This window comes from Coturnix japonica, chromosome 7 (assembly GCF_001577835.2).
Source record: "Coturnix japonica isolate 7356 chromosome 7, Coturnix japonica 2.1, whole genome shotgun sequence".
Taxonomy (NCBI): domain Eukaryota; kingdom Metazoa; phylum Chordata; class Aves; order Galliformes; family Phasianidae; genus Coturnix; species Coturnix japonica.
The window spans coordinates 4,396,575-4,419,023 of NC_029522.1; the positions used below are offsets into that span (position 1 = coordinate 4,396,575).

General features: G+C 43.9%; 3 protein-coding genes across 17 annotated transcripts in view; 2 read left to right on the forward strand and 1 right to left on the reverse strand.

Annotated features, from left to right (window-relative positions):
* The window catches only part of PMS1 (PMS1 homolog 1, mismatch repair system component), a 39,287-nt gene extending 30,720 nt beyond the window's left edge, over window positions 1-8,567 (reverse strand). For all 4 annotated transcript variants that reach the window (XR_001556341.2, XM_032445665.1, XM_015867848.2 and 1 more), the window contains exons 1-4: window positions 8,456-8,567; window positions 6,152-6,305; window positions 3,135-3,317; window positions 980-1,082 (exon numbers count right to left, since the gene is read on the reverse strand). Coding sequence is in view for 3 of the 4 variants with exons in the window: in XM_032445665.1 (XP_032301556.1) it covers window positions 980-1,082; window positions 3,135-3,317; window positions 6,152-6,305; window positions 8,456-8,502 (487 nt within the window). In the remaining variant the exon portion in view is untranslated. The remainder of the gene's footprint in view (window positions 1-979; window positions 1,083-3,134; window positions 3,318-6,151; window positions 6,306-8,455) is intronic.
* Window positions 8,499-13,443, forward strand: ORMDL1 (ORMDL sphingolipid biosynthesis regulator 1). 6 transcript variants are annotated; one of them, XM_015867859.2, is made up of 5 exons: window positions 8,499-8,613; window positions 9,125-9,208; window positions 10,236-10,429; window positions 11,819-11,970; window positions 12,784-13,443. In XM_015867859.2, exons 3-5 carry the CDS (start codon window positions 10,256-10,258, stop codon window positions 12,917-12,919), a joined length of 462 nt encoding a protein of 153 aa, XP_015723345.1. In that variant the 5' UTR covers window positions 8,499-8,613; window positions 9,125-9,208; window positions 10,236-10,255; the 3' UTR covers window positions 12,920-13,443. The 6 variants fall into 6 exon arrangements, with proteins under 6 accessions (XP_015723345.1, XP_015723348.1, XP_015723346.1 ...); XM_015867862.2 differs by having other exon boundaries at window positions 10,249-10,429; XM_015867860.2 differs by having other exon boundaries at window positions 8,509-8,613; window positions 9,128-9,208.
* A 129-nt stretch (window positions 13,444-13,572) lies between these two features.
* OSGEPL1 (O-sialoglycoprotein endopeptidase like 1) lies at window positions 13,573-19,214 on the forward strand. 7 transcript variants are annotated; one of them, XM_015867853.2, is made up of 9 exons: window positions 13,575-13,793; window positions 14,257-14,491; window positions 14,889-14,980; window positions 15,165-15,274; window positions 15,971-16,175; window positions 16,255-16,403; window positions 16,962-17,092; window positions 17,232-17,303; window positions 19,074-19,214. In XM_015867853.2, exons 2-9 carry the CDS (start codon window positions 14,295-14,297, stop codon window positions 19,162-19,164), a joined length of 1,047 nt encoding a protein of 348 aa, XP_015723339.1. In that variant the 5' UTR covers window positions 13,575-13,793; window positions 14,257-14,294; the 3' UTR covers window positions 19,165-19,214. The 7 variants fall into 7 exon arrangements, with proteins under 7 accessions (XP_015723338.1, XP_015723337.1, XP_032301561.1 ...); XM_015867855.2 differs by having other exon boundaries at window positions 14,892-14,980; XM_015867852.2 differs by lacking the exon at window positions 19,074-19,214 and adding an exon at window positions 18,743-19,067 and having other exon boundaries at window positions 13,573-13,793; window positions 14,887-15,274.
* The last annotated feature ends 3,235 nt before the right edge of the window (window positions 19,215-22,449 follow it).

A 22,449-nucleotide genomic window follows, 5' to 3' on the forward strand; every position in this document is an offset into this window, starting at 1 on the left:
GAAAATACTACAGCCTGAACCTTAAAGAAGTTCTTGTTAAAATTAACTGCCTATATTACAGAGTTGTCAGATTCAGCTCCCTCTACAAGAGTTGCCCATTAACTAACCCTAACTTTCCTGAGTCAGGAGCTCCCTGCTGCCAGACAGCAGACCAAGTGAGAGCCAGGTCTGGCAGGCAGACTGCGCTCTGGATGTACAAGGCAGCACACCCACCATGGCACAGAATAATGACAAGGAGCTTGTGGGGCTCAGCATGAACGTGCTAAGGACAATAACAGATGTATCCTTAAAGAAAAGCAGTGACTGGTTTCTCAGAAGCCCACCCTAAACACAATAAAGGAGCAATCACCTCTTCTGGGATCACAGACCTGTCGGAGTGTGGAAGCGAGGATACGGTGTGGCCTTACTGGGAAACAAACAGCTGAACAGAGTACAACGAAAGACCAAGGGTACCCCAAGCCCACACCAAGTCTGAACAGTAAGGCCACCTGTGAGGCGAGGGCAACCCCTTTATCTTTCACACAGCTAAATTTCAAGAGACACAACTTCACTGGGTTGGTTCAACAGCCGAGCTGCTTCCAGGTACTCCCTCAAACAGGAATAAGGCAACTCTTCCCCTTTTAAGTAAGGGTTTTGCCACATACAGAAACATCATCTTGACTCTGAACAGGTTTTCACATATTGCCTGTGCCTGGACCTGGGGCACAGAATTATTACAACGTTTATTTCCACTCTGTCAGCTTGAAGAAGAGAGTCAGGTAAGCCAGAACTAGATTAAAATTACTATCTGAGGCAGCTTCTGAGATGTTATTTCTTACACTAACAACACATTCTTGGCTGACAGACATAAGGCAACAGATTTTTACAGCCAAGATATCACATTCAGCCTTTAAATACTGAACAGGTATTTTGACATCAAACAGAGCCCCAGAGAAACAAAATCCTTGTCACAACACAACGCTAGAACACAATATCCTACCTTGACCAAGATGGGAAGGTTTTTGGGAAGTTATATGCCCAGTACTATCCAAAACATACTGAGTGCTGATATCATCATCAGCTGTCTTTGTTGTGACCAAAACCTGTGAATAACAGTAGTAAAAACATGTTAATCAAGGATTCAAAAAGATCAGAATGAGCTCAGATAAGCTTGGCTATCACTCTTATTATTTAACATCATATTATTTCTGCCACCACAATTACATATAATTAGTTTATAAAATCCTTCTCCTACAGGTGTTTCTTAGTCACAGAAAACATTCTGCATTATCACTCATTTTCCCAACCATTTAGTTAACAGCTACTCATTTCCACCACAGTGCTACACACAGTATAAGCCGTTCCTCATACCTACAACACATACTTCTTTGTTTTCTACTCTCAACACAACTTAAACAACTACATCAACCGATAACTTCTCATTTGCAACCTTCAAGAGAAGACGTACTGTGACAACTTCTTAAATTCAGGTGAGATTACACAAACCTAATTACTATCAAAGACTGTAATAATCTTCCACACCCAGCATATCTGGCAATCGTGAAGCCCTGTGTTTTGTAAACTGCTAAGGTAAGACACAGATCACCTTTAGCAAGACCAGTTACACTCCAGCAGTTCAATAAAGTTGCAGCTCTGTGAGTTAAGCTACCAGTGTTTTGAACAAAGAGCCACCGTGCTTAAAGCGCCCTGGAGACACAAAGGTTATCACTCCCACAGAGCTTCAGGATGTTTTGGTTTATTTTAGTTTCCTCATATGAATCACTCTGAATTCAGCCATGCCTCTGGAGAGAAAAACAGTAATTGATTAATTGGAAACAACAATGTTACAGGCCTAGGTATGGGCCGGTAGTAACATATGTACCTCTTAACTGAAACTTCAGGGGCAGTTTGGGCAGGCAGAATGCAATTAAAGCCAGGAGCGTTTAATTAACGTAATTACTGATCCCCATATTAGCGTAATACCTACTATAGTACTTAATAGACCAGTCAGACCAACTCCCGTATCTTATGAAACACAACACAGGCTGATTAAATGCACAGTACAGATGGCACCCTGCCCTGACAACTCATCAGGACCACTGAGACCTATCATCATCCACCAGCACGCCACCACTTCTGAAAGCCTCTTTGGAAACCTCCATCCAAATATACAACCCACTCCCACTTAGTGCAATGCGAACATAGCCCAAGGTAGCAGGGAGTCTGGCTCTCTCACCCTCTGACACCTCTCCTGACCTCAAGAGCTGTCAGTTGCCATCAGACACCAATCTCAGTATCTTCTTGCAGTATCTAATCCTTGGGAGACTGAAATAGAAGTCCAAACTCGACCTTGTCTCAGCACAAAGACATAAAGGCAGAGAAGCACAGAACAGGTAGATGCCGTGTGCTTCACAGTCTGAATATTTCTCAGATGGTTTTGAACCAACTTCCTTTTAGTCTACAAGTTATATCTTAAATATCAGTACGCTGTCAGTGTCAGCCCTGTTAACACAAATATATGGATCAGACTCAGGCCAGGGAGCAGGTTCCTGTTTACTCATAAAGACAGCCGTTTGTGCAACTGCAGTCATATGCATGTCAAGGAACAACATGGACTGCAAGAAGATCCCATGACTGTTGATCATTTAGATAACATCGAGGCAGAAATCCTTACTAGAACTGCAGCTATGTGGGCCATCAGCGTCCTGAAGTGGTATCTCCCGGCCACCATCTGCTGCTTCTTATTTCCAGTTAGCTGGATTCAAGTAGCAAACTCAGCCAAGCTCTTAGGGATCGTAACACTAAGGGGGCAAACCAGCATTCCAAGGAATTACGTATCTATACCCTGATATGGCAGAAAAGGACAAGGAAACACTAACCAAACTGTCTCTGATGGATATTTACTGAGGAAAACAAATGCAGCACCGGTATAACCGGTATGATAGTGCACAGGACTGACACTAACAGGACATCTATACTGCTACCTAACCCTTATGATATGACTTAAGGGTGGGGAAAGGAGGCACAAACAAACCAGGCCGTTCCAAAAACAAGTTCCCAGTGGCTGCCAGAACAGTTTGAAGACTCTGCAGTGATATGTTATGAAAACTTTCACAGATGTGCACAAATCACAACACCGAAGTCCAGCCACTCACCTCCGATACGCAACAAATGGATCCCAGGGCTTCCCCACGGAAACCGTATGTTGTCAACTGTTCAAGATCCTCAGAAGAGCTTATTTTGGAGGTGAAGTGTTTAATTGCCATTACAGGAACATCAGCAACCTTGATTCCATTGCCGTTGTCTCTTACTTCTATTTTGTCAAACCCGTAATTCTCCTAAGTATAAAAAAAAACAACAGTAATGAATTGCCAATAGAGAATAACGTATTAAGGGACAAACAAAGCGACTGTAAGTACTGCTTCTCTTCCAGTATCTCAGTATATGCGATTACTTGTCATTTCAATAAATACCTGCACGAAGCAGATAAAACTTTGACAGCCCAGGTAATTAGGACAGATAAATGAAAGATGAACTTCAGACTCTCTACCATCTCAAACTCACACACGGCAAACAAATGCTTCCTTCCGGCAACACTACAATCAGCACATAGAAACAGCATCCAAAAAGAAATAAATCACAAGCAGGATGAGAAGGACGGTAGAACTGCAGGATGGCTAACTAAACTTTCACAGAAGCCATTTGTGGCTCTCTAAAGAGATTATGATCTGTCATACAGAATAGTGTGCCTAGTGTGTGGTACATTGAGGCAATCGCACATCTGGTTTGCTTCCAAAAATGGTCTTGAATGAGTGGTTCCCATGTTTCCATAGCCCACTGATGATGTGCAGAGCACACGAGGGGCCATCTCGAACTATGACTGATTAAACAAACTCACCACGTTCTGCCACCTGGACACAGCCTGGCTGCAGTTAAGGAAAACGTAACCTACTCCCAGGTTGCTTCTTAAAGAAAACTGAATGCAATTCAAAAGCAACTAAAGATAATACATGTATTCGCATCCAGTCTGCACTACAAAACATCAAAAGCTTCTGAGGTAGCCTAAGAACTATAAATATTTCATTGACACGTAGTACAAACACGGATATGTTTTCCTCTCCATATTAATCAGTGGTACTATGTTCAGGTTAAGTTCAGGTTGAAAAACAATGTTTGTGCTAATATTTGAACCAACCTCCTGCTGGGAAACAACATGGAAACTATGACAGAGCCAAAATGGGCATAAAATCATGTTAAGACACAGAATCATAGAATTATCCAGGTTGGAAAAGACCTTGAAGATCATCAAGTCCAACTGCAGCCTAACCGTAGTACCCTAACTCTAGCAACCCTCTGCTACATCATATCCCTGAGCACCACAAACAACGGCTCTTAAACAAATCCAGGGATGGCGATTCAACCACCTGCCTGGGGAGCACCCACTCTGCTTTGTATGCTGCAATGCACGGCTTCTGCTTTTTACTACAAACCACCATGTTCCATTTTAACTTCTACAACCGTTTCATTTCTCTGGTTTGGAAAAAAAGAGCGAGCAGATTTATCTTCTTCAACTTGAATCAAAACATTACTGAACGAAGTTCCATTTCAGTCCTAATATTATTCACTTTTACTCAGGCACATTTACTTCAAATATTACAGTATTAAAACTTTATATTCTGCAACACCACCCTCTCATGCTAAATGGTCTGAATACCACGTGATGCTTTAAGATCTTTAGGTTACTCTAACAGATCACTGCTGCCAAGCCACACAGTTCGACTCCCTCCTCTTTTAATCACAGTTTCATGGTTCCATCTCTGCTACCCATTAGAACTCACAGAGCCACACAATCACAGAACAGTTTGAGTTGGAAGGGACCTTTAAAGGTCATCAGGTCCAACTCCCCTACAATGAACAAGGACATTTACACTAGATCAGGCTGCTCAGGGCCTGGTCCAGCCCAGCCTTGAATGGCTTCAGGGACGGGGTATCCACTACCTGTCTGGGCAGCCTGTTCCAGTGCCTCACTGCAACTCTGCAGATCAATTCAGCTTGCTAAAATAGCACAAACAACCCACTTTTCTCATTAGTCTTCAACATTAGCAAGATGAACAGATCATGAAAGACAGTTAGGCCCAGCAATGCCAAGCGTGTGGTTTTAGGTCTTAACTTTTAAGGGAACCAGATGGATCAGCTGTTTAGTTAAACTTCTCATCCTGAGCTAAACTTCCTCTGAGGGGGATGTAAGAATTAAAGCTTCCGCTTTACGCACTGAAAAAGAGAAGCAGAAACAAACACCTGCCTTTTACAACAGCCATTTAATATAACATAACAAACCTGCAGCTGAGATCCCTACTTCCTGAACCCTAATTGTGCTCTGAAAAATAACAAAGGCTGTTGCTCATCTACTCTATTAAATTAGAACATGCAGGTGTCAATCAGACTTTAAAGATTATTCTCATCAATTCCTGCTGTCAGAGCTCAGTCAGGGAAATTGCTAAGACTGATGTCCATGTAGTCTCTTTACTCCTAAACAAGCAATAATACTGCTGCACCGGCAGGTCCTAGCATACCTGAACCCAAACCCAGCACATCTCATCCAGAATCAAACCATGACTCCATAGCTTACTGCACAGTCACGCTACCAGGGTAGCTGACCCTGCTGCTAACAAAGCCGCGTGTTTGTCTTTATAATAGGAACAGAGAGGAGGTTCAAATTAACAAACAGCTATCACGTAATGCCCTGGCTACAGTTCAATTTTGAATCAAATGACTGGGTTTATATTGTAATGAAAGCAATATCACATTATCTAAAGCTATAGTACAAGCTCACGTGTTTCCCTGTCTTGTGTAAAAGCTGGCTGACACATAAGGCACAGACAGTAAATAACATCACCCATCGGAGTTTGGCTGATCAAGTTAGCAAGGATACAAACCTGTCTAAGACTTCATGCTATACCTCACCACTACAACAGCTTCTGAGAAATACCTCGCCTGCAGATCAACTCCTGTATGCCTGTCTTCTGACTTGCAGGGAACTGATTTTGGACTATTCCTGTATGAGGTTAAAATACATACTTATAAATTACATTGGCCTGAAAAGTACACTGGCAGAGGAACAACTTTCCCAGCCACTATTTCGCACACAAGTGTACAAGGAGAAGGGCCTTACCAATCTAATGTCAATAGTTGTAGCACTGGCATCCAAGGAGTTTTCTATCAGCTCCTTCACCACGCTGACAACTGACGTAATCACTTGAGAACTCGAAAGCAGACGAACAGTTTCTGCTGACAGCTGCTTCATAGTGGAATTAGAATCAAAGAAGCTGCATAGAAAGACAGGAGAAATAGAATGGAAAAGGCACATTACAAATACACATTTCAAAACATGTGAAATTAAACATAAAGGCTAAGGGGGAACTTTCAAAGACTCATCAGGTCAGCACTTCCTCTTCAGTAAACGGTCTTACCAGACTTACTGCATGCCCTCAGGCTGGTCTCTTTATTCCTGTGCATTGCACATGAAAATAGACATGCCTCAAATTCTAATAAGGCAATAGAGATGCTCCTCTCAATGGAAACACTTACAAAGGGCTACAAAATTCCAGCTGTTCCAAGTGGTAACAATCTGCCATGAAGACAGTAAGTGCATCTGCAAAGTTTTGCAGGTATTAAACACTGAGTATGTACAAAGGCCTAATTAACCAAACTCCAATTGAAGTCACACAGTATCACACAGTATCACAGTCTTGTGCGGGTTGGAAGGGACCTTAGAGAGTCTTTGCTGATCCTTGTAGTATGATACAAAGAACATAACCGTAGTCTTTCATACATAAGAGAAAGGTGGCAGAAAGAACGTGACCAGCTCTTTGCATCTCAAGAATGGATTGAGCATTATACCACCCTGATCCTCAAGGAACACCTTGCTTTTGTAACCCACAGCCCCCTGCTATGAGACGTGGAAGGCCATTATTTATACTGAAAGGCAAACAAAGCCCATCATAACCCAGGCTCCTATTGCATCCCTTCAAGCAACCCGGTAGAGGACAGCCCAGCTGGTCCTGTGACTGCACAATCAGCATCCAGCCCGAGGCTACCAGCACGTGGGAAGGAATGGAGCAGACCCAGCCAGGACAGCAATAAGGTGTGCAGGCATTGAGACCAGCCCCCAGAGCAGGACTATCCTGCAGGGTCTGCACCGCTGGCACAACAAGCACACAGCACTTCTCTGCCTTGAGAGCCTTCTCTGAAGCACTACTCAACATAAAGGGCCAAGAAAACACACGGCTACAGGCAAAACAAAACTCAACCAGCAGTGTTTGAAGATGAAGCGGAATGAGCACTTTACTGAGAACAGCTACAGAACTTTTCTTTCTATCCACAGCATTTACATTCCAAAGAGAACGTGCCCTGCAGATGTGGCAAGCTGATCTGACAGATCTGTTTTCCACCAAACAGTCATAGGAACACGGGAGGTGTGTTGCTGAATACAGGCCAGCATTAATCACACACACAACTTCCGCACGCATCCACAGGTCAGGCAGGACTCCTGCACCAAGTGTTTGATGATTTATCGACAAGCACCAACCTGGAGCTGAGTATCTCCGAGAAAAGATGCTGACAAAGGGGAGGGAGAAGCTGACAACAAAAACGCTGCAGATCAGAGACAACCGCTCTATGAGCAATGCAGGGCTTAGGGAGACCAAGCAGCTCCGAGTCTGTTCCCTGGTCTCAAACCTCACGTCAGCGGCTGTGAGCAGCACAGCCACACCTGCTGCCTCGTGGGTCGTGTCGGAAACAGGCAAACAAACACAGAAGCGTGCAGACACAGAGCTCACAACAGCCGTAGTAAGGAAGGATGAGAGCAAAACGGGGTGACGGACCTCAAGTTTTGTCCGGGTTTCTGGTAGGAAGTACCTCAGGTAATTGCTACACGCAGAAACGCATCCGAGCTCTGGTTACTTTGTGCCCCAAAGATGGTATTTCAGCTGCACACTGTTACAACCCTGAGCTGCCCAGAGGCGTTACACGGAGCAGCAGGGCCGGCCCCATCGCTCCCCCGTGTCTCCGTGCAGCGGCCGCCCGTCCCGAATCCAGACGAGCCGCCCCACGGCCGCACAGCCGGTAACCTACGGCTGTACTTCGCCATTCAGTGCAGCAGCTCCAGGCTGCGTCCCGACAGCCGGCTCACCGCACTCACGTTCGTTTCCAGCTGCCCGTGGCACAGAGGCAATCCCCGCAGCCATCCCTCCCACCCCGCTCCCTTCCCGCCCGCACCGCGCTCCGCCCCACGGCTCCAGGCCCGGGCCTAGGCCCAGCGGCGCGGGAAGCGGCAGCTGCCGCGGTGTGGGAAGCGCCCTCCTTTTCCTTGTACTTCTTGCCCTTCCCTTTCTCTTCCTCCTCCTTTTTCCCCCCTCCCCGGCTGACAAAACAACCTGTCCCGCTGCCCCCCTCGCAGCCCTGCAGCCCCCAGTACCTGCTCGTCCCGCTGCCCCGTGGGCGGCCCGTGCCGGCCCCTCCCATCGCGGAGCCCAGCCCACGGGGCGGCCGCCCGGCACTACCTGCGGCCCCGCTTCAACTCCTCGGCGGCCGCAGTGCGAGAGCGGCCGGCGGAGCTGCCGCAGCGCCTGGAAGGTGGGGGCAGGGTCCGGGACGAGCGGGAGGGGCGCGGGATGGTGCCCGTGGCGGGTCCCGGGGCTGCTGTGCTGCCGTTGTGGTGCCGGCGGGGCGGCGAGACGGGGCGGGGCGTGTCGGGCCGAGCTGCCCCGGAGCCGTGTGTGTTGCGGGGCCGGCGTGCTACGAGGATCGGAGATGGGGCTTTGGGGCTGTGTGCTGTCTGCACGGGATACCGGGCTTGCTGTAGGCCTGACTGCCCGAGTTATGGGAACGTGGAATCACACAGCGGTTGGGTTGGAAGGGAACTCACAGCCCAACCAGCCCCTACCCACAGCTGCTGACGCTGCCCGGGGCCCGTGCAGCCCGGCCTCCTCCAGAGATGGGGCACCGCAGCTCTCTGGGCTGTTCTGTCACCATGTGTATAAAACACGCGGTGAGGTGGGTGGTGGGCTGGGAGATGCTTTGTGCTCATGCACTGTGTGGCACAGCCGTGGCACCTCACCACCTTTTCACCCTATTCCACACACAGCAGGTAGCAGCACAAGCTTCCTACCCTGTGGCCGTTGATACAGCCCTGTGAAGCAGCTGTTCTTTGGCACTCCTGGGTGTGCAGGTGTGTTCGGACAGAGATATGTTTGTGTGGGGCCTTGAATGAGCACAGCCTGGTGTGGAAGCAGATAAGTTGGTTCCAATCTCTGAAGCCAAATTACAGCTGGTTTCTGGCAGTAGGAAAGAAAAGACAGGAATGCAATAGATGAAGAACATGTTCAGCTGATTAAACAAGAGATGCTGAGGAACAAATAGAGTCCGTATATCAAAATATGGTACTGACTAACTATGAAGTGCTTTGCAACGAAGGGTGATTATAATTGGCATTGCCACAGTTCAACTTTGGGTTCCTCGCATCTATTTTTATATAGCTAACTACTGTTAACATGCTTATTACTCATTATAGTGTATTACATTGTGGTGTTACAGATATGATGGTCCTCTGCAACACCAAACAAGTACCAGAAACAAACCAGGCTGATCTCCTATAGAAAGGAGGATTAGAATGGTGTTGTGTATGTTTGTGTATGTCTGTCAAGTAGAAACATTTTGAGCCTTTGGCTATTAGCAGATAAAGACAGCAGGGAAAGAGTTCCAAAACCTGCAGGGGGTGGAAATCTGGGATCTGATCTTATGCTACAAAAAAGCAGGAATAATGTGGCTCTTATTCAGTCTTGCCAGCAACAGGTGGCCAGGCAGACAGTATATGCTAAATTCCCATATAGCCATAATGTGAGAGAGATGGGGGGAAACTGGTGAGAACTGGGCAAGAATGGACGGCGTTAGTGGCAGAAGAAAGGAATTTAAGGGATAAAGGTTACAAAGATTGGTGTCCTTGTGGGTTTACGCCTTCCCGTTGTGGCAGCACAGTTCACTAATCCCACATCATCCCTGTAGTTTGGTTGGTTGTTGTTGAACAAACAATCCCAACAGCCTTTTTGAAGTGAGTTCTTTATAAATCACACTTCACTTCAAGTGATTTGTGTTTGGCATTCATTCCAGACCTACTTATTTAAACCAGCCTCTTTCCTAATTTGCGAGCTTCATGTATTAGATAGCTCTGTGACACAGTAGTCTCACTCCACAAACAGTTTTGTTCTGTAGGGTAAAAATGAATGTCGGAGTTGCCCACAGCGAGGTGAATCCAAACACGCGGGTGATGAACAGCCGTGGAATGTGGCTGACGTACACGCTTGGAGTTGGCCTGCTTCACATCGTCCTGCTCAGCATTCCTTTCTTTAGTGTCCCTGTGGCGTGGACTTTAACAAATGTGATTCACAACCTGGTGAGTACCCTGCCTTGCTGAAATAGATGCTCACACATACTTAGTTTTAAAAGCAAGTGAAAAGAGGAATAGCTGGGCTGTGTGGACACTGACACCAAAACCACCTTCTGTACGTGGCTCAGCCACTGCTAAGTGGGTTGGCTCTTTCTGTTGTAATCATTCTAACAATAAGAATTAATTAATATTTCTCAGATACCTCACTGAATTCATCTAGGTTGTGATAATGTCCACAGGGACGATAGCATGCACTGGCCATGTAGTTTTCTTGCAGAATGGATGTAAACTGTGCTTTAGATATTGGAGCATTTAAATGGCACTTTTTGTTTAAAATCCACATATGTTCATCCTGGAATGCAGAAAACTTTAAGCTGACATTAAAATTACTTTTAGTGGTTCTTTCTGCATGTACTGCTGCAAAATGAAATGTGGAATAAGCTTTGGGATGTCCTGAAAGGGACTTTTTTGTTATTAAAATTGAGGTGCTGGAAAAAGCATGAAGGAGATAATTAATTAAGAAAATGAATTCTATGGTAGTAGACTTCTGGACCAGAAGCTGTTTGTAAGATCCTTGCTCAGCTTTCACCTCCTCCACAAAAATCCAGAAAAATGAGATTTTTTTTCTCTGGATAAAGCTTTCCATCTCTGTGCATGAGCTGGTGATCTCTGTGGGTGAATGCTGAAGTCTTTGATATTTTCAGGTAGATACTCTTGCTTGGAGTTGGCAAATAAGAGACACATGATTGTTAAAATTGGAAGCTTTGCTCGTTTGTTGAAACTAAACTCTCCTATCCGGAATTGATGGCTGCTAATTTATCTTTGAGAACTGCTATCCGTAGCCTCTGTCCATCAGATAGTAACGAGGAACTCAACGTGGTTAAGGAGATGGACAGATGGTATTCAACAGGTTGCTGGTATTCAGCTTCTAAGCATTAGAAGCTAGTGGGAGGTTGAGGAAGCTGTTGGAGGTTCTTGTAATATTGCCAGTATTCACCAGGGAGATTTCTACTTTGTGCAAACTCAGCCTCATAACTCAATTTCGTACCGTGCTGGGAAACAGTAACAGAAATCATCAGCCCAGAACTTGCTGCAGTGCTTGTGTAAATTTTGTTGACTTTGTGTGATCTTTGCTGTCTAATGTAGAAGATGAATCGTTGGGTTGTGGGTCACAGAGGCTTTAATTCTTGATGTGCCACTGGGTGCTTAACTTCAAGCAAAGCACTTCTTGGCTCTTCTTTGCTCTCTTATAATTTGTTATTTCAGGTGAGCAGCTCTTCTATCTGAGAGTTCATTTACTCTTTTTTTTTTGTGTTGTTTGTCTGTTTGTTTTTTGCAATGCATCGAATTGCATAACAGCTAAAAGCACCAGCATATTCATTTATTTTCCTCCAGGGAATGTTTGTCTTCTTGCATGTAGTGAAGGGGACTCCTTTTGAAACACCCGATCAGGGGAAAGCAAGGCTCCTGACACACTGGGAACAGCTGGATTACGGAGTACAATTTACATCTTCAAGAAAATTCTTCACAATCTCTCCTATAATTCTGTAAGTTCTAAACTGTATTATGACTGAAGTGAGTCATAAAACCGTGGCTTCAAAAGCCTCTGGTAAATGAATTGCAATTTACTTTTGTCTTTTTTTGGGTTTTTTGCTTTTATCTGCATTAGAGATGGAGGAAGTACATATTTTCAGCCACACAGTCAACAGTTTTCAACACTAATTTCAAGTACTGAGGTTGAAGTTAGTGAACAGTTATTAACGGAACGGCTTTTAAAGATTAGAAACCTTATGAGAAAGCCTATCAACTCTTGAAGGTCTTTAAAAGATTGTGAATTCATAACTATTGAAAAGCTAAGCTAAGAGTCTCTTAGCACACGTCCTTTACTTTGCAGTAATTGCAAATCACAAGGTACAGAATAGGTAGAGAGGAATGCGGCAGTCCTCACCAAAGGGGACGCAGGGTATTGCCTTCTGTATACACTAGTTATGTAAATAGACCGATTGGAAACTCTGCACCACCTGTCTCTGTTGACAAAAGTAGGGTTGCATAACTGAAAGAAACCTGAGACGTGTTTAGTATCCACTTCTATAAAGTCATTCTGTTTTTCCTAAAAGGAAGTCGTCTGCTTGCCTGTGAGAGGGAAAATAGGCTATTCTGCAGAGTTATTTCACCACAGAAAGAAATGGGAATAAATACATGTAACTGCCCCCTGCAAATCCTCTTTCTTCCAAGATAGTTTCGTGTAGTTTCACGGGTAAAACATACCTGAACACTGAAGCATCTCCTTGCAGCCCTGCTGTGTTGGTGTGCCTGTGGATAAGGCAGCCAGCAGCTAAGCGTGCTCTTTCCTCCTGCAGGTACTTCCTGACCAGTTTCTACACCAAGTACGATGCGACACACTTCATCATCAACACCACCTCTCTTCTCACAGTGCTTATTCCTAAGCTGCCGCAGCTGCACGGCGTTCGAATCTTTGGCATCAATAAGTACTAGATGGAAGGTGCGATGCTGACTGATCCTGACACAGATTCTGCTTCTCGGGCAAAGGAAACGAACAGTCTGCTGTTATCTAATTGTATTCAATGAGAGATGCTTTTACATCCGAGATACAATTACTACTTCCTTGCAGCACTGTCTGGGTGAAAGCTGAGTTATTAAGATGCCTTCAAATGCTGAGATGTGAATAGGAAACCTGTGGATGGAAGGTTTCCTGAAGCAGCGGGCAGGCCCAGCTCTGCAGTGTATCAGCACTATGAGTAGATGTAGGTCTGGCTGAGGCAGGCAAGGGAGGTGTGAATAACTGCTGAAACGGGGCTTGATGTTTCAGCAGTGACTGGTTAGCTGTGATACAGATGGTAATTAATGAATAAATCCAGCAGCCTCCATTCAAAGCACTGGTAGCGCTTTGTCGGTAGGTGAAAGTAGCTGGTTCCTGCTCTGGATTGTGAACGGCTGTGTTTGTTAATGCATTGTACAAGATTGTCTCAGTAAACATGGTGAGAGTTGGTAAAAAGGGATGGAATGATTCGTGCCTTATGTGTCCTTGTAAGTTTAGTCACAAAGACCTGACAAAGCCCGTCTGCCCGCTCAGGGATCGCTACATCCCGCCATCGCCTCCTTCAGGGGGCGCCCCGCCACACAACGGCGGCAGCGTCACGTCCGGGCTCTGCCCCGCCCCGTCATGGCGGCCGGGGTGGCTGGGAAGGGGTGTCGGGTGCTGCTGCTCCGTGCTCCATTTGTAGGCTATTAAACATCATGTCTTGGGCAGCGAAGTAGCACAACGAACAGCAGGAGGTGAAGCTGGGCGCACGAAGGAATCGATGCGAAGCGTCCCCTTCCTCGGGGCAGATCCCTTAGGCGTCCTCAGGTAAAGCACAGACATGGGACCCCACCGCCTGCGTAAACAACGTCGGTTTTCTTTAAGCTCTTGAAAAGCGTGGGGTACTTTCCTTTATTTTTTATCTGTGGCGTCCCCTTTCCACAGGAATTTAAGTTAGAAAACCAGGAGTTGATAACATACCAGTAATATCTATTTATCCCACCTCTAATCAGCAAAATGACATTACAGAATCACAGAATGACCCGGGTTGGAAGGGACCTCAAGGATCATGTAGTTCCAACCCCCCTGCCTGGCAGGGCCACCAAACATACACCTTTACTAGATCAGGTTGCCCAGGGCCCTGTCCAACCTGGTCTTGAACACCTCCAATGATGGGGCATCCACAACCTCCCTGGGCAGCCTGTTCCAGGGCCTAAGCACTCTCCTAGTGACATTAATTCCTTAATAGTGTGTATTTGGAAAGAAGTCTCCACACTGACCCGCTGTGCAGCTCCTTTGCAGGCATCACCCTGGGACCAGCTGCTGCCCATGGCCAGGCGGCTCCTGCAGCCAGTGATGCATGGTCGGGCTGCGTGGCTGAGCTGCGGCTCCAGGCACTCTGCAGGGCACACGAGGCTCGTGCTGGGCATCGAAACGAGCTGCGATGACACGGGGGCGGCTGTGCTGGACGAGACGGGCAGGGTGCTGGGAGAAGCGCTGCACAGCCAGAAGGAGATCCACATGAAGTAAGCACGTACAGCTCACATTAATTCTTCATCTAGTTTGACTTGACTTTATGTTAGCAATACTAAAACAACCAAAAATCAGAAATTGGCATTGGTTGCTACATACATCAGCTGCCAAGTGGAGGGCTGTGTTAAGTCTCAGCCCTTGCTTTGGAATGGCTGTGAGGTAGATTTAAAAGAACACATCCCAAGAAGGGAAAATTAATTCTGTCCTGATGATCATAATGCTCCATTCAGTGCACAGAAATGGTTCGTGTCATTTAGCCTAAACAAGGCATGCAAAAACATCCTAGAGAAATGAGCAGGATGTAACAAGGTTACGAGGAGCTGAAAGATCTCTTGTTGTGATGGCGTTATGAAATACAAACATATTACAATGACTTGTTTTTAACTAGAGCAGGTGGAATAATTCCTCACGTAGCACAACAGCTTCACAGAGAAAACATCCAGCAAGTAGCAGAGGAAGCGCTCAGCGCCAGTGGAGTTTCTGTAAGTGAACTTGCTGCTATTGCAACTACAGTGAAGCCAGGACTTGCGCTGAGCCTGGGGGTGGGACTGCAGTACAGCTTACAGCTGGCAGACAGGTACCAGAAGCCTTTCATACCCATACATCACATGGAGGCTCACGCGCTTACCATCAGACTGACAGAGCAAGTGGAATTTCCCTTCTTAGTTCTTTTACTCTCCGGAGGTCACTGCATCTTGGCAGTAGCACGAGGAGTTTCAGATTTCCTTCTGCTCGGACAGACCATCGATATAGCACCAGGTGACATGCTGGATAAGGTAAGATTTCAATGCACACGTGAATCTACTTGTTTTCCTTCTGTTGCAGTTAAGCTACTTAATCATAGTATCAGCATTAGCCTGAGTATAGCAATGTAATGTGAAAGGAGGTTTACATTATGTTTTCTTTTGTCTATTTTGAAATACCATAAGCTTAAGACGCAAGAGGCTCTTAGACATCTATGCACTTCGGTAGTTCCAGTATTCAATAGCTTATTAGTTGTGTTTTTAGCAAACAGATAACATAACCAAAGCCAGTTATGGAAGGTTTGATGACAACTATTATACAAATGAGTTATTAACTAGCAAAGATCAATAGCAGGTTTATAACAGACACTGTCATACCTAAACCAGTACATACCACAACATTTGTCAGCAGTTCTTTTGTTGTTACCTGTTCTTTATGTAGCTTGAATACCTGGTTTGGCTTAGCCAGGCTGTACTGCTTGGGTTACTGAGCCCATTCCTTAAAATTGGGCACTGACCATTTTGTTTTCAAACACAAGCGTGTTTTAAACAAATGCTATTTGTGTTCACGCATTAAGAAAGGAGGGGTGGAGTGAGAAATGGCTTCAAGTTAAAATCAACATTATCAGAGTTTCTGGCTGTAGCAAAAAAGTCCACTGACCGCTTAAAGTGATGCAGTTACAGGAGGTGTTAATTGAGTTCTCTATTTTGAGTCTGTTTTCTCCTTAGGTAGCAAGAAGACTCTCTTTAGTAAAGCACCCGGAGTGCCATGGCATGGCTGGGGGGAAGGCAATAGAGCACCTGGCTCAAAACGGAGACAGGCAACAGTACACGTTCAGACTTCCCATGCAGCAGTATCGCAACTGTGATTTTTCTTTTTCTGGACTTCAGAGCCTTGTCAACAGAGCCATTTTTCAGAAAGAAAAAGAAGAAGGTATTCTTAAAGTCAGATACAAACCAGCAACTCCATGAGCTGTACTGAGGAAAACCCATCTGATCACACATTTTTATAGGTATTCAAGAAGGTGAAATCCTGTCTTGTGTTAAGGACATTGCTGCTGCTGTACAGCACGTAGTGGCTGCTCATATTATCCAGAGGACGCACCGAGCCATGCTTTTCTGCTTAAAAAACAGCATATTGTTACCCAAATCTGCAACTCTGGTGGGTAGAAATTAGTTTGTTGTCATTGTGCATGTTGCTTTCTATACTTATAACTAACACCACTGAGGATGCAGATTTCCTCATACTTATCCCCCATGACAGAATTAATTCTACCGATGGATAAGGAATAAGTCAGTGTGCATTAAACTTAGCTAAAATAGTAGGATTAAAATAATATTAGTCTTACAATATTTATATAACCTCTTTCATTGTTTGTTTTTAAGCTAGAAGGGCATTTTCATGCTAAGTAACCTGACCTTTCCTAACATCTCATGTCACACAGTGTGATCTAGGGCTGCCCAGGACCTGACAGCTGTTCTACTTACAGCATGATTTCACTCAGGAATTGTTTTTAGCCATACTGCTCTCACATTATTTCCTGACAGGTTTAAATCTTCACAAATAACATAATGTTGAAATACATTTTGTAATTGCAGTCTTCAAAACTCTATCTGCTAAATTGTTGCTCTTTAGACAGGATGCTCATGGAGTTGGACTTGCAAGGCCTTTCTTTTGAGTTAATGCCTTTTTTCTTTCTCTACCTAAAACTGCTGTTAGGTTGTATCGGGAGGAGTTGCAAGTAATCAGTATATCAGAAAAGGCCTGCAGGCTCTGGCACATGCAAATGGTTTTGCTTTTCTGTCGCCTCCTCCAAGACTGTGCACCGATAATGGTGTTATGATCGCATGGTAAGGGCTATTTTCCTTTGTGTGTTTCTGTAGCATTCTTTAAAATTAATCAGAATCGGGCATTTTTGTATATGGTGACTAAACCATGTTATCTATGTACTCATACAGTTGACACACATGTAATTGCTTTCTTGCTTAGGAATGGCATTGAAAGGCTGCGTGCAGGATGTGGTGTTCTATACAGTACTGATGGCATCCGCTATGAACCAAAGTAAGTGACTCAATTCATTCACAGTCTGTTACACAGTCTGTACCATCTCTTCCTTTTCTGTGTAGTTGTTAAGTTAAAGTCATCCTCTTCAAGTACTCGAGGGAAGCTTCTTATTAGGAGGGAGACCAACACTGTACACTACCTGTTCGTGACAGGATAAAGGGGAACGGCTTTAAACTAAAAGAAAAGTAGAGTAGATATTAAGAGGCAGTTCTTTACTCAGGAGGGTGATGAGTCACTGGCCTAGTTCCCAGAGAGGCTGTGAATGAATGCCCCTTTACTGGAGATGTTCAAGGCCAGATTGGACAGGGCTCTGGGCAGCCTGATCTGGAGCCTCATTTAATGGCTGGCAGCTCTGTCCACAGGTTGAAACTAGATGATCTCTGAGGTCCCTTCCAACACAAACCGTGCTACACTTCTATAATTTTTGGCATTTAGGTTTGCTTTGTCTTAGATATTCCAATAACCATACATCATAAAGTTTTATGTATTTACCTATTACTGCAGTAATGTGGAAACGAGAGCAGGTTAAACAGCACACTCCCTAACTTCTTAGTTACTGCAGTCATAAAAGTAAATGCTCTTATGAAAACTGTGTTTTCATAACCATTGAAAGTTTTCTGCTGGCTTCCAGCTGAGACCTTTAAGTTCATGTGGCTCTAACCCCCTGCTGCTGTAGGCATGGTCATCTCCCTGTAGACTAGGTTGCTCACAGCCCCATCCAGCCTGGCCTTTAACTCTTCCAAAGAGGAAACATCCACATCTCTAGGCAGCCTGTTTCAGCATCTCACCGCCTTCACCATACAGAATGTCTCCTTAATATCTAGCCTAAACTGTTCCATTTTAAAGCTAATTCCACTCTTCCTGTTACTACCTGCCCTTATAGTAAGTCCCTCACCAGCTTTCCTGTAGGCCCCCCCTTTAGGGGCTGCAAGGCTTCTGTCAGGTCCTCCTTTTAAAAACTTCTCCAGGCTGAAGAGCCCAGCTCTCTAGGCCTGTCCCTGTAGAGACAGCCCTCTGCTCATCATCAATTAATTTTAAATTAAATAACAGGTTATGACATAAGTGTTTTTTTAATGGCTTGTTAAATATGGCTTATTTTATGGATTTAAATAGACCTTGGGCTTAGGGCTGGACAAAATGCTAAGTAATGTTTTGAATTTTGATTAAGTTATTAGTACCAGGTGGTCTTAAACTCTTAAGGTGTTGTTCAATTTATGCCTTTTCCAGTGCCAATAAAACACACACTTTGAGGGTTTCAAGAGGGAAAACATAGAATTCTCTCATGAGAAATGGTAAAATATTGTCTTTCAAAAAAGAATGCCTTATATATCAATCTATATATCAATGAATAAAATACTAAGTTTCCTTTGCTGTAACTATACATGCCATACAATTACCACAGCAAAGTACATGTGAATCTCTAATTTGTCTTGCGGACGTAGAATACATTATCAGCTCAAATCAGAACCTGAATAACACCCCCCAAAAGACGGCTGTAAGAACATGGAACTGCATGAGTTTGGAACAGCTAAAAAAGTAGATGACTCCCCACTCTAGAGCTGTTTTTAGGCACAGACTCAAGCAGATCACTTCCACTGTCACAGTCTAACAGTGTGCAAGGAAGAAATTCGTAAAAATGCTGCCTGGTTTCCAGGTTGATGGTACAAAAGTCTTGTGAATCTGCACATCTGAATAAGAGGGGAGTTGCATTGTACCATAGCAATCATGTTACTTACCTTTTAACATATGGATCATGTTATTTTCTAGAGCTCCCCTTGGAATTGATATTTCAAAAAGAGTTGAAGAGGATTCCATCAAAGTGCCAAGACTAAGGAAGATACAATGGTCAGCACGTTAAGTAGTAAAACACATACAATAAACAGCTTCAGATTGTTCAGTGTAACAGCATTGAGACTGTTTTCATGTTCTTGACTTCATATGTTGAAATAACACCCAACAGAGAAATAAATACATATCCATGTGGTAGCTGTGCCAATACAATTGAATTTCAACAGCACCCACTCTTCCTTTGCTAATGCAAGAAGATGATTCCTATTCACAGAAATTAACACCTGGGGTTAAATGGCTAAGAATATTTATGTTTTTTTTTAGTAAACCAATTAACAACTTAAAGAAAGGAACACTAAAAATGGGCTGTTATATCCCAGTTCTGGATTTTCATGTTAATCATTTGTTATTTGACCTTACCTTTTGACAATTGGTACTAGACTGCCTTACTGACTGCATAGGTTTTTACTGGAATAAATGCCCATTTTAATTATGGCTCACAAATCACCCAATCCACAAAGCATTTATTTAGAATGGCCTCAGTTTAGACACATTCTAGGGCTTAGACCATCTCACTGTCTGATGTGGTGAAGCAACTACTAAGATATGGTAAAAGCTCAAGAGGAAGACATAACACAAAGAAGGCATATAGACACTACTCTCAGGTGGACATTACTTCTGGCTTTCATTATTCAGTGCATTATTTCAAATGCTTATGTTGCATGGAAGTTTCAAATACGTCTGCCCAACTGTCAGCCCTGAAACATCCCACATAGTACACTCAACTACTTAAGGATATATATGAATTCCCAGTAAAAACAGAAATGGTACTCAAAAGGGTAGAAGGGACAGTCATCCATATATAATAGCTTCCTTATAAGAAGTAATTAACTATATTAGTATTCCTCACCATCTTGAAAACAACTAAAAGCATGACTGTTCATCATCTACTCTAACACAAGAAAGGAGAGCCAGATAAAGTGAAGACAGGCTCTAGGCAAAAAGAAATGTTAAGAATCCTAGAAATATAAGCAACTTCTGGAACTCTGCTAGTGCAGCTAACTTAAAAATAAATGAAGAATAGAGCAAATGAGACTGAAGCCCATTGAATGCCAACAAACATGGTTTCTAAGCTCATGAAGACAACACAAAGCCATGTTTCTACACAACAGAAGCCACTGTGGGAATAAAGTTCACATATTTGCTTACAAAGAAAGCAGTTAAATACACGGTGTGCCCTTTAAAATTCATGAACATTTTTGATGTAGCCACTTGATACTTACAAGCATATATTATATGCAGGCAGCTATATATAAACCTATTTTATGAGAACATTTCTTGACTAGAAGCTTCCTTTCTATGTATGTACTTCAGAATGCATTAGTATTTTTCAACTTCAGTAAAGCATCCATAGATGTGCAGTATGCAGTCCTATAAGTAAGGCTGCCAAGCTTGCCTGTCTCGTTGAAACCCACATACAATGTTCTGTTTAATTCTTCTATCTCTTCTCATGTTCTTCACTGGTTGGTAACTGCTTTGTTCCTGCAAACTACTAAGAGCATATAGAGAGCAATCAGGTATCAAAGCTCAGTGCCTGGGGCTGTACAAACATGAAACAAATACAGTTCTTACCCTTACTTCAGATGTATTTTCTTATTAAAGTGACCACTTGAACAAATCAAAACACATTACATAAGTTTAAAAAACTCATTGTCACTTCTGCTTCAAGATTCAAAAAACATACTAAATGAAGATTCTGAAAGAGATGCACACTGAGTTGATGAAATCCTAGCCAAAACGAGAGTCAGAAAGCATCCATGGAAGTCAGAAGAACTGCAAGAAACTAAGCCTCCAATATTAGCTAAAAAGGACAAGAAGAAACCTTTACTATCCTTGGTAATTCAGCATCACTGTAGCTCAGTACCACATCTCGCCAGGAGGTGGAGTAGCAGCTGCACAAACACTGCTTCAACCTGACATTACCTGGTGAAACCTTCATTGTCTTTCTGCATCACAGCAGGTCTTACTTTGTGATTATTTTACTTGTTCATACAATGGATGGTTAAATATTAATTCCATCTGAGTGTATGGTGATAATGTCAGGTGCTTGCTTGAATCGAAGAACACTGAAGCTGTAGAGGAATGACAGACATACTGAAAACAAGATTACATAGAGAAATGGTAGGTCTAGCAATCTATTCCTTCACACCTACAAGTAAAGACAGTTAATGGTACAGGTTCCTCAATCACTGAGTGTTACGAAGTAAAGTAATTGTTAGCAATGCTCTGACAATAATTCATTGTCCAGAACCAGGTCATAAGCAAACTGACCTGCATAGATACCTTGCAGCCCCACACAAATAGGTGTGCCTTGTCTTCACCCCATCCTAACCTTCAGGATATTGTTACAATGCATAAAACATAATCAGTTTCTGTTACCTCATGAGTCATTCTGAAGTTAAATAAGCGTGAAATGCATCATTAAGTTTTATCTTCGTTAAATCTGTTTGAGTTGTACAGTTACTAAAACAACTGAAACACTTACTGATAAAAATTATTTCTCCCCCTTATGGAAACACATTTGGCCAAGAAACTGCAAGTAATAGTGATGACCATACTTTAAGGAATAACAATTAACTACACGTCTATACAAATGTTTATAAGAAACTAGTTAAACTGAAAACCAAAATGCTAGAACCTAATTGCATGGTGTTAAGTGATAGTGCAACAACGACAGCAACAACATCTCAGGCTGCAGCAATCGAGAATTTGCTCAAACCCAACAGCAATAGACAATAAGGGAAGGAAACTGCTTGTTTACCTTCAGAAGGCCGCCGGTACAGCATGACCTCCAGCAAGAAGCTCTCACCACCAATGCCAGCCCTTAAATGAGGTCTGGGAAGGGTGGATCTCAGCTCCACCCTTCCCATGCACTGCTTACACCTGAGCTCCCCATGGTTGGTCCTGCCTTCCCACCACGTGCTCCATCACTGCAGCCCTCAGTAGCTGAGGCAAGAGCAGCCTCAATGGTTAAGTGCCATACATGGAAGGAAGCTTAGAGGCAGTGTGGCCCAGGAGCCTCAGCTCTCAGTGGCTCTAGCAATCCAGGTTAGTTCCTCACCACATTCTCCCTTCTAAAACCATAACCTTACAGACCGCAGGAATCAGTGGGCACTTAGCTGAGGAAGGGGGAAAGGAAATGCCAGCCTATGACCATCTATTCCACACAGACCAGCATTCCTTATCCCCTAAGGATGCATTCATAACGTGTCTAGTACAAGCACTAATCTACATGTATTATTCTGATTACTATAACAAAACCCAAGTCAGTAAAACAAACAAACCAAGCCAAATG

What these genes read in the sequence shown, in the direction of transcription:
- ORMDL1 (XM_015867859.2), top strand. Translation starts at nt 10,256, where the DNA reads ATGAATGTCGGAGTTGCCCACAGCGAGGTGAATCCAAACACGCGGGTG. An exon ending in CAAATGTGATTCACAACCTG is followed by an intron (nt 10,430 to 11,818) that starts GTGAGTACCCTG and finishes ATTTTCCTCCAG; the next exon opens with GGAATGTTTGTCTTCTTGCA. An exon ending in ACAATCTCTCCTATAATTCT is followed by an intron (nt 11,971 to 12,783) that starts GTAAGTTCTAAA and finishes TTCCTCCTGCAG; the next exon opens with GTACTTCCTGACCAGTTTCT.
- OSGEPL1 (XM_015867851.2), top strand. Translation starts at nt 14,295, where the DNA reads ATGGCCAGGCGGCTCCTGCAGCCAGTGATGCATGGTCGGGCTGCGTGG. An exon ending in TACCCAAATCTGCAACTCTG is followed by an intron (nt 16,404 to 16,961) that starts GTGGGTAGAAAT and finishes AACTGCTGTTAG; the next exon opens with GTTGTATCGGGAGGAGTTGC. An exon ending in GGCATCCGCTATGAACCAAA is followed by an intron (nt 17,304 to 19,073) that starts GTAAGTGACTCA and finishes GTTATTTTCTAG; the next exon opens with AGCTCCCCTTGGAATTGATA.